The sequence below is a fragment of the Parasteatoda tepidariorum genome, chromosome 7, assembly GCF_982258835.1.
Source record: "Parasteatoda tepidariorum strain Cologne lab strain chromosome 7, Ptep-v5.0, whole genome shotgun sequence".
NCBI classification, from domain to species: Eukaryota; Metazoa; Arthropoda; class Arachnida; order Araneae; family Theridiidae; genus Parasteatoda; species Parasteatoda tepidariorum.
Window position 1 is genome coordinate 33,574,166 of NC_141761.1, and position 11,295 is coordinate 33,585,460.

General features: G+C 29.0%; 1 protein-coding gene and 1 long non-coding RNA gene across 2 annotated transcripts; both read right to left on the bottom strand.

Moving 5' to 3' along the window:
• Nucleotides 1-243: 243 nt before the first annotated feature.
• LOC147806990 (uncharacterized) lies at nt 244-3,428 on the bottom strand. The gene is made up of 3 exons (XR_015435430.1): nt 3,170-3,428; nt 905-1,063; nt 244-315 (listed from the first exon to the last, which is right to left on the bottom strand). It is a non-coding gene; the product is annotated as an uncharacterized LOC147806990 (long non-coding RNA).
• A 1,601-nt stretch (nt 3,429-5,029) lies between these two features.
• LOC147806991 (alpha-tocopherol transfer protein-like) lies at nt 5,030-9,621 on the bottom strand. Its single transcript, XM_087167645.1, has 2 exons — nt 9,515-9,621; nt 5,030-5,301 (listed from the first exon to the last, which is right to left on the bottom strand). The coding sequence occupies exons 1-2, from the start codon at nt 9,551-9,553 to the stop codon at nt 5,128-5,130; spliced, it is 213 nt and encodes a 70-aa protein (XP_087023771.1). The 5' UTR covers nt 9,554-9,621; the 3' UTR covers nt 5,030-5,127.
• Between the last annotated feature and the right edge of the window lie 1,674 nt (nt 9,622-11,295).

An 11,295-nucleotide genomic window follows, 5' to 3' on the forward strand; every position in this document is an offset into this window, starting at 1 on the left:
CAGCTGTTGCCATGTTTTGCTGAAGAATTGTTAGCTGAAGGCATACTTAAATCAGTATCTTGAAAATATTAAAAATAACTTGTTTTAAGGATTTATCTATTTTTTGCAGCATAAATTTAGTGTATGCAAATAAATATGAGAATAGAAAAAAATAAACAATAATAGAATCACATAAGTGAAACTTTTATTTACACTATTATTTCCTTAATTTTTTTACAGAATAAACTCTTCTTTCTTTAACATGGCGCAACCAGCCTCTAATAATGCTTCCAACTTCATTTACTTTAGTGCATGTGAAAACACTGCAAACAGCTTCTAAAACATAACAAAAAGAAAATATAAACAAACCAGTAGGTATTTTCATGAATAAGCATAAAATTATTTCAGAACTTATTTAAAAGGTATCTCAAACTAAATTAGTAGAAGCCCAGATTTCTGTTACTCTCAGGGAAAATATTATGGGGTAACCTTGTTAAGCTGCTTTTTCAATTGCCCATCATACGTAACTTAATACTAGTTTACAAAAAATAAAATGATTTGATACATGTTTGATTCATTGTTATAAGAATAATCTAGTAACAACAACTGTAATAATGATAAAGCTATTAGTACACACAAGTGCAAGTCAAAAAAAGTGTTGGATAACTGAAGTATCGTATGATTACCATTCTACTATGACTGGAAAAGAAGATGGTGATACTAATAACAATATTATTTCAAACAACACACTCATAAATTATTCCAATGTTTGAAATTTATAAACTCATTGAAAATTCATGGAATACTAAATTTATAGTATATTAAAAAGTTTGGCAACTTTAGCAACACAAATTTTAACTATATACAGTCAAACTACAAATGGAATAATATATATATATATATATAAACAGGGATTAAATATTACCAATAATTGCACCTGACACTCTGAAACCAAAAAAACTTTTTTTTCATTATTGCCCATCCAGCTTTAGAGTTCAACAACATCACCAGGCATGATGTGACGAATAGCTTGTCTTGTACGTTCTTTAAAATCAGTTCCATCAAGACTTTGCAATCTAGCAGACTATGAGAAAGAAAAAACATTATACAAATAAAAATATTTTAAAAAAGCAAATTGACATGTAAATGATATAATTAATAAAAATTTATTTTAAAGAAAACAAAATTTCATTCTGAAAATAGTTTATCGTAAATCTGTCCTTGTAAAAGAACGAGCTCTTGGAGAATCAAGAAAAAGACTATACTCAAATTTAGCATACAATCTTTTTTTGTAAAAATACAAATATGTAAATACTAATTAAATGTTTCAACCACAATTATCAGTTAAAAATGTTAACAAAAATTTAATAATTGAGAAAATATGCAGATCAACTACAAGTAAGTTTTATATGCCTTTTAAAGCACTAAATATTTTATCTTAAGAGATCATTGAATATTTTTTAACCCCGTCAAAAAATACATATTATGAAACACAAGATACCTACCTAAAATATATCTATAAAAGTAAACTAAGAATTAAAATGTAAACACATATATTTAAACCAGCTTCACAATGCAAGAGGTGAATAATGACAAATATATTTACAAGAACTTTTTAAAAGAAAATAAACTCCTTACAGATTCAATAACTTTTTTCAATACTTTTATTAACTTTTCAATATTTTTAAAAAAAAAAGTATTTCTTGAAATACTAAGTAGTGAGCATGAAACTAAGCATTAAGCAGGAGAAATTCTAATAACTGCTTTTGAAACAATGACATTAAAATGAGAAAATGTAGACACTATTCTGTATAAAATTAGTTACACATATAGACATTTTGATCGCGTCCATATGATTCTTTTTTAAATAATAAACTTAACTAATATTAATATAAATATAATTTAAGAACTATTTTTAAAAAGATATGAATTACTGAGATAGTGAAAATAATGTAATTATCTTCAGCAGTTAAAATTGATAGCCTGATTAAATTTAATATAATAGTTAGATAACTTTGCAACTTTTTATTAATTTTAAGACAGATTGATTATGAACAATCATATAAGGAGAAAAATTGAATTCATTGCAGCAAATGCTGCAATTTACTCAGACTAGGACGGAAAAAAAAACCTGCAGCCCTTTTGCCTGGTTATTTACTTGGCTAAGTATCTCTAATTTTAAAAATCCCTATGGACCGCATTTTTTACACAAGGGAACGCTGCAAGCTCTATACGCCTATACTTCCAGGTTACTGTTTCGGGTGTATTTTAAAGCCATTTGGCTCACAACGCGATCATTGTGTTTTGAGAACTTGCAAGAGAACATTGTGATTCTTGCAAACGTGGTATTTGATTACTTATTACTTGTGTTTACAATGCTAAAGGTGCTAACACTAACGTAAGATGATGCACAGCTTGCAACAAGAACAAACAATAATAAACAAATTGAAAGAGGCCAAATCAGGATTGCCAAAAAAGGGAGTTATTCAAAATCTAGCAACCATGTCACCTTTTTCGCAATGCATCTCTAAAGAAATAAAACAAATTTTCACTTCTTACTCACCAGAATTACTTATCGTTACTATCTTATGAAATACAACAGATTTGAGCTTAAAAATTATATAATTTATTTCTTTTGTTAAAAACAAAATTATCAGTTTGAAAATATAGCCTAGCAGAATAAGCAGTAGCAAGTATTGAGTTGGAGATTGTTATTGTTTACATTTATATTGAAAACACCATTCATAGACAATTTATAGACAAAACTTTGTAAAAAATGGTAAAATAACAATATACTAAATAATGAAGATGAATAGCAACATTGAAATAATTTAAATGTCATTTCATTTGTAACTAGAAGAAATGATTAATTTAGGGTTACCAAAAAAACATGCCAAATAACAAGTTGAACTTAAAGGAAGAAAACAAAAATAATAGAAAGAATGAGTTATCAGAACAGATAAAAATTTCCCTCACGAAATAATAAAAGTAAAACTTCCTCAATAATTATGAAAAATTAAATAAACCACACATTTAAACATTTAGTAATGTATGTAAACATTGCAAGTGAGATATTAAAGATAATGACGGGGTTCAAGTACACTTATAAATCAAATATATAAATAGATTATAAAAAAGAAAGAAAGATAAACAAAAAAGAAACTAATAAGATATTTGAGCTTATAAATACCTTATTGTTTAGATTTCACTAGCAGAATTGCTCTTGTCACTGGATAAAAGAAATAACATTAACGGCAAAGTTGAAGTTAACACGCATGCGCTGAACGATGATCCTACAAGACTCCTAAAACACTCCTTTGAAAGGCCTGTCATATTGCTGTCTATTTGTGACATCCTACGAAATTCTTTCTTCTGACACTTTACGGATATGACTGTTCCAGGAGTGTTCGGAATGTTTTGGGATGTCTTTAGGACGAAATTTGCTGTATGGGTAGTATGACATACAAATGAATTCGAAAATGAAGGACATGACAATCAATCTGACCTTTTACATATCAGTTTATGTTAGTTACATATAGTCGAGGACAAAATTATTTTTATTCAATTTATTATAATATGCCCTTACAAGTTAAAATTCAAACTAGTTCTTCTAAAAAAAAATCATAGGTAATTTTTCATGTGTAATTTAAGGGGAAGGCTTCTCATTTAGGGGGAAGGCTTCTCACAAGTTTGGGACACTTGGCATGTGCCCCGAATGCCCTAGTATATATTAGTTCCTGGGCTTGTGAACTGGAAGTGAAAAGAATGTTCCGTTACTTTATCAGAGATGTGAACTACTCCGGATCCAACAAAACATTTTGAAAAACGGTAGAGGATCACAAGCTAACATTTGAATAGTATTGGTAAATTTTGAAACTTCTTCAAAAGTTCAACATTGCGCAACTGTATTGAACTTAACTGTATTAAACATCTGGGCACCTGAGGCCCTTTTCGCATTCATCTTTAACTTTGTGGTGTTTCAGAGAGGTGGTGGAATACAGATGAAGGGAATTTGGCGGAACTGTGACATATTGGCGTATTATATAAGCCTTTGAATTAGAAGAAGTGCTAAGCAAAAATTTATAAATCGAATTTACTAAACCAAGAATCATACATTAAAAGATTACCACTAGTAAATATTTATCTGCCGTCCGGAGCAAGTTGACATCTCGCCATTGTCAGTCACAATAGATTCCTATTGAGCAATGATGCATTGTGTTAGTATCGCAGTTGTTAAATATTAAAAAACTTATTCGATGACAACGTAAAAATTTTTTCATTCCTTCAATTTAATAATAGAATTCAGAGTAAAGTTTTTTTTTAAATTGAAGAAATTTTAAGAAACAGGGGTAGTGTTTTGGATGTGAAACATAGAATTACAAGAAATAAAAGGATCCATTGTTGATAAAGTTGAATATCTGGCAATGTCCTAAAGAGGCGATAGTTCAGCAGCTTGCGTTAAAGTTTACAAAACGGCATCGATTTAAATGGAGATCATCGTTCAAGCTCTATTTTCAAGAAATCAACTTTAGAATGTTTTCAAGTAAATTGTATGCTTCATTGTATTTATGAACGATACCACATTTTAAGTCCATAAAGTACAGACATTTTAAGGATCTTGGCACTTTATCAACTGCAGGATTACTCAAATTCAATGAAACTATACCACATTTTAAGTTCATGATGTACAGACATTTTAAGAATCTTGGCACTTTATCAACTACAGGATTACTCAAATTCAATGAAACTATACCACATTTAAAGTCCATAATGTACAGACATTTTAAGGATCTTGGCACTTTATCAAGTACAGGATTACTCAAATTCAATGAAAAGATTTGAAAGATTTAATTCCAATGAAGTACAAACATATGGCACAACATACGATTGTATACAACTATGCGTAGAAGAAGTGCATTCAGCGTGAGCACCATTTGCCACAAATGTCGAATCCAATTTAAATCTAGTCAGTCACTAATCTAATGATCCCTGGTTAAGGAAGTCATTGCGATGACAATGCGATGTCTCAGGTCTTTAAGATCGACCGGAATACAGGAAGTATGTTGTGTTTTCATGAAGACAAAAATCAGAAAAATGTAGGTCCTAGTGGGCCTGAGTTTTTTTTAATAACATAAATTGAAATGAATTTCAGAAATAACCTTTGTTGAGCATCAAGCTGTACTTTTTGACGAATGGAGAAGTTTCTTTTTTACAAAATTCCTTTGCAGAATAGTTGATATTATCACCATGAAATTCAGCAGGCAAAATTTCTTTAGGTATGTGTTTATGAAGCTGTTTCAAATCGCTACCATGAAAGTGGATCTACATGTAAGAAAATATATACATATTTAGATGGCCAAATACATTGCAACAAATTTTGTTTGAAAAAAAAATGACACTCGCTAGGTTTGCCAACTTTTGTAATTGCTTCTCATTCATCATTGTTTTTTTTCTTCTTAAAAGTCTATATTTTACATAAAAACACAGAATATTTTGTTTTCAAAATATACAATTATTGAACTTTATAAAAAAAACATTTTGTTAATCTAATAATCACAACGAAATAGACGTTTACCTAGATTTGAAAGCAATTATATGATTTGGAAAAAAAATTAATCTAAGGAACACAGATAGTGTGATTCAATAAAAAAGAAACAAATGAGAAGTTATTTTACTCTTTGACGAGATTTATATTTATTCAATTAGGGAATGGTTTTTAACGCCCTAATTTTTAAGTATTTTTTAGTTTAAAAATTTTCGATATAAATGTTCAAATTCATGTGTGGCAAAATTTAATATTTCATTCTCTCTCTTTTTTTTCTTTGACTTCTATTCGAGCAAGCTAATAAAATAAAGAAGTAAATTTTTTGCAGCAATAAATTAATAGCAAATATTTAAAACAGATTTTTTTAAAATTTTATGATAAAGCTCTTAAATTTGCATTAACTTTCGAACAAATTAGAATTTCAAAGCAAAATTTGTGTAAAGTTTAAAAATAAAAATAGCCCTTTCAGGACGTCGAATTTTAATTCCGCAGTAACATTTTATCGGTCCACAGATCGGCCAAACATGTTTTTTTCCCTAAAAACTTAACTAACAGTTAAATCTTAAATTTTTTAATTCCGTCAATCTTACAGAATTTTTTTCTAAACATCTTGGTAATTTCTAGTCTTCAGAAAAGTAATTTCAGTTGGAAATTTCAGTTGGTAATTTCTAGTCTTCATTTTCAGAAAAGAAAAATGAAATAGGAAGCTAAAAAAGCACTTAAAATTGCAATAACTTTCGAGCAAATTAGAATTTTGAAAAGAAAAGTAGAAAAAAATATCTCCATACCAAATTTCCACTAACCAAATTTTAACTTTGTATTTACATTGTGGTCGGTAAAGTATTTTCTTCAACAGTTAGTATTTCTCGAACTAATTATCGAAAGTAAATTTTTTTTATTCCATTGTACTTCCTGTACAGTTTTCTACACGCCATCATTATTAGTAATTTTTGTGCAACAAAATAAAATGTAACTTTAAGTTGAGCACCCAAAAAGCCTCTTTCTGTGGCCCTTACGATTTTTCAATTTAGAGAAAAAGAAAAACTTAATTCTCACCAAGACGGACGAGATTACTCGTTTACCAGGAGTATTCGATGTGCGCTAGAGACGATATAATTCGTCATCGTTTTTGAAAATTATTTCAAAGAGTACAGTTACTTATTTATCAGCATTTTTATGCTTTCTAGTAATTTTCGATTAATTTTTGCATAATTTTCGATTAATTTTATTCATTGGAGACACTATGTTATGAATTAATATGCATATGACATATTCAAATAGTCACGTAGTTTCGATTTGCCATTCGGTAGCTTATGGTTAATATGTTTGAAGTAACAAATGATTTCCCGGGGACATTAGTAGGTTTATCACGATTCTCAGAAAAATTTAATAGTGGCAGTAAATTCACGTAAATGTTAGGTCCATAATTCTTTTTATAAGATACTACTTTAATGTCTGATAGGGCAAAATTTGCATACAGATATGTATTATTTACAGAATAATACCTAGTGGTTGTCAAAAAATAGTTAAATGAAGGAGATTGACTCAAAATTGTAACAACTATTAAATTTTCGCAAGCAACATACTTATTAAGCTTTCAGTGATAAAACTGTGAAATAATTAAAAACACATGATTTATTATGGTACTTAATTATTAAATTAGATTAATTCTGTTAAATATTAAATATATTTACAACTTTCTTTTTCTGTGTTTTATTAATTTCAATCATTTTCTGTAAAGTAGTAAGTTTGGAAAATAGTAGCAAGTTTTTGCAAGTAGAAGTAATGATCTAACAAATTTTTTTTAAATTCAAAATATAAATTTTGTAGCAGTTGTAAAATGGAAGCTTCCTATTTTATATTAAAGACTATCAAATGAACTTTAATTTTAATTTGTCAAAAAACCTTTTTAAAAATAAAGCCGAATTCCATATAATTAAAAAATAATATTTTTCTGCTAAATTTCTAATGTAATCTCTAGTTAATAAATTTTTTTTTTCGTGATTGAAAATTTAGTTCAGTTATTAAATATAAATTAGTTTTTACAAACCCGAATAATTATAGATTCCTACAACATATAAAAAGGTTGTACAATTCGTGAAAAAATAAATAAAAAACCTGAATAACTTTTGATCTAATGATCGGATTTTCACGCACTAGAACTCAATTTCAATACTTCAAAGTGACCTCAAATATGCTAATTAGTTTGTGCAGACGGTATTTTAAGTTACGAAATCAGACACAAAAACGTACTTTATCTGAATAAACATACCGCACTTTTTCGACGGATCATGAAGACTCCCGAAATATGAGGTTTATTTGCTTTTTAATAGGTTTTAATGAATTAATTGACAGGTTTTAAAACTTATCCATTTATCCCCATGGTATACACCGAAGAGCCATTACATTATGACTACCCTCCATCTATAACAATGGGCTCGCCCAGGTTTTCATGGTTTCTCGCCCAGGAACAATGTTTTCATGGGGCACATTAGGACCCATAATCCTCATAGAACAATCCCTGACGTCTGTAAGCTACTTGAACAAAGTTGCAGACCAGGTTCACCCATTCACGACAACAGTTTTTCCTGCGGGGGATGGTGTTTACCAACAGGATAATGCATCATGTCATAAGGGTCGAATCGTCATGGATTGGTTCGAGGAACATTCCAGTGACTTTCAAGTCACGTCTTAGCCCCCAAATTCACCGGACCTTAATCCAATAGAGCATTTGTGGTCCTACTTGGAAAACCAAATTCGTGCTACCACGCTACCCCCTCGCAATGTGAGGGAATTGCAGGACTAATTGGTGAGCGCTTGGCACCAGATACCTCAGACTACCTATCAGCACCTTGTGGAATCAATGCCACGGCGGGCGCTAGCAGTTTTGAGGGCTAAAGGTGGTCCTACTTGCTATTAGCAGGGTGGTCATAATGTAATGGCTCTTTGGTGTATGTCTAGTGCAGAAAGAAAAACCAACTTTTTGAAAAAAGATTATTAAAAAAGTGCACAAAAAAGTACTCTTAACAAAGTACATTTGTATCATTCAAAATGAAGACAATACTTCAAATTTTAACTAAAAACAATCGGATATGTTCAAAACAATAATTTATCAGCTTTTCAGGCAAATTTGTCAGACATTTTCCCGCTAGTCCCCTTTCCTATTATAGTACTATACAGTTGAGCACGAAATTATTTATATCTTATCTAAAATTTGTGAAAATTTATTATTTTCGAACTATTGATTAAAATTTTTTTTATCATAGTTATTAGTTGTAAAATTATACAAAAATTACCAAGTTATACATTTCCCTCAATATTAGCACAGTACCATCATTGTAGTTAAATTAAAATTGAATTTTGTGTTCAATTATGTATTTAATGATTTATTTATGGCATAATTTCTTCATCTGACAGCTAGCTGTAATTAATCTAAAATATTATGAATTACAATTTTCTCATTGAGAAGAAGTAAAGCATACAACTCCTAATAAATATTATAGTTTCTAATTGAACGATGTTTTTTTTCTAAAAAAATCTGATTTCCAAAAAATTAATCCTAAAAAATTAACTAAAAATTTTGTTTTTTTGTAAAATAGTATTAATTAAAAAATTATCAAAATTAATTAACAATAATTAATTTTAAAATTAATTAAAAATTAATTTTATTCTTTCTTAACTAGACCTAGTATACATTTCGGACATTTACCAAAGCAACTATGTGATTGTCAACATTCACCGGTTGAAATTTCGGTCATTCACAGTTGTAAATACACTAAATGTCGACGACTGTTGAAGATATTTATTCTTATTACATCCATGCTGTTTTAGAAGCATTTACAATAAATAAGATACAATAATTTAATAAGTATAATCGAAAATGTTTCTGGAATTTCAAAGATGAAGATTAAAAAATCCTTACAATTTTTTTAATATTTTAATAAAAATTAAAACTTTCTAAATTAATTTAATAAGGAGATAAAATCTTACCCTATTCCTAATTTTATCAGTCAGAAAGATTTTCATCATGTTGAAAATATATCTAAAGATCGATGATTCATTGACTATGTGGATGCTATTGAATCTAATGGGTACAGTGTTCTATAAAAAAAAATATGAAAATTATTTATGAAACTGTCTTCATAAATTAAAATCTTCTAAAATTACATAAGCTAATTAAACATATTTTTATAGTTTAAAATTTAGAACAAACGGTTGTCTTCGAAATCACGAGAATGCTAAAAGTTACATGACTTAGCATGAGTTCCATGCTATAAAGCAGAATATGATAAAAGAAGACTTTTCAATATTAATATCAATATTGGCTAGATTTCTCAAAACAATTTATTTGTTAACAACAATTTAGAAAATACACCAAAGTGCCCTTGAGTTTAGGGATAAGCAAGTTAAGGGTGTTTTTCGAAGGTTTCGTTGTAATATTAAATTATTATTATTTTTTTTTACAAATAATAGGCCATTTTTATAGCTGCTGTGAGGCTGCAACTGTTACTAATAACTAAGGCCCGGATTTCGATGACATTTGCATTTTTTTGCATTTTTTGTCTTTTAGAGCATTTTTTTAGATTTATAGGGCATTTTTTCTTTAAATATTGGGGCGTATTTTGCATTTTAATGCATTTTTAAAGTTTTTTGTTAATTTTTTCCAATTTTTATTATTTTTTTTATCAATTTTCATTATTACACTGGCTTCCAAACAATGAAGAAAATCTACAGAATATTAACAGGTGAAGCAAAATCTTTTCAAATTGAAGAAGAATTGTCAGTAAGTGAGACCGTCTTTTTCAAGTACGCACCTATAACATCAGTAGACGTTGAAAGAAGCTTTTGCAGGAATGAAAATTTACTTTCAGACAAGAGACGCTCGTTTACATTTCAAATTATCAAAAAACATTTAATAATCCAATGTAATTCTGATATTTAGTAATATTATGAGATGGAAGTTGTTATATCCATTAAAGCTTCTATACAAAATAAAAATATTTTGGTGTCAATATATTTTCCTTTTTTTGTTATTTTAGGATATAAAACAAATTTTTCAAACTTTAATGAACGTAGAACAAGTATTGCATTGCTTTATATTTTTTAAATGACTCATAATAATTTTAAAGAGCAAAACATTTTTTAATTCAATATTTTTACTTTATTTAAGGCATTTTTTGCGCAATTTTTGGATTTTTAAGGGCATTTTTTGCCCTTTTTAAGGGCATTTTTTGCACTTTTTAAGGGCATTAGTTGAGATTTTTTAGGTCATCAAAATCCGGGCTCTACTAATAACTGTTACATCAAGTTTAGCCTATCTAAAGCCAGCGATGTCTACGCTTATTTTGAAAATGGCGCAAAACGTCACTGTAGAGAAAAACCACAGTTCTGTGAAAATGAAAAACTGAGAATCGGGTAATGATTTTGATAAATTTCATCTAGGTGGGAAAATATCGCCGAATTGGCGATTTTTAAAAACGTTTAATAACTTTGAAAATACTGTTCAGAAGCCCAGATAATTCTTCATGGCAAGATTATATATATAGTTAATAATCATCGCATTGCTTCAAAGGTAAGGCACTTAAACTATGATTTTTTTATATTCCTCGGCGACAGAGCTTCGAAAAACAGCGTTAATGAATTGGATCTGAGGTTCCCAAAGCCCGCACGGTAAAATAAGCTTTGCATTGGTCTACCTGAATCACAGAAAATGACAGCAACTGCAAAAGAAGCACCGGGAGAAAAAGTCCGGAATAAGCAGAGCACCTAAT

Coding starts and splice junctions, on each gene's coding strand:
- LOC147806991 (XM_087167645.1), bottom strand. CDS start 9,553: ATGATGAAAATCTTTCTGACTGATAAAATTAGGAATAGG. Junction 5,302..9,514: donor CTGATAAAATTAGGAATAGG/GTAAGATTTTAT, acceptor TCTTACATGTAG/ATCCACTTTCATGGTAGCGA.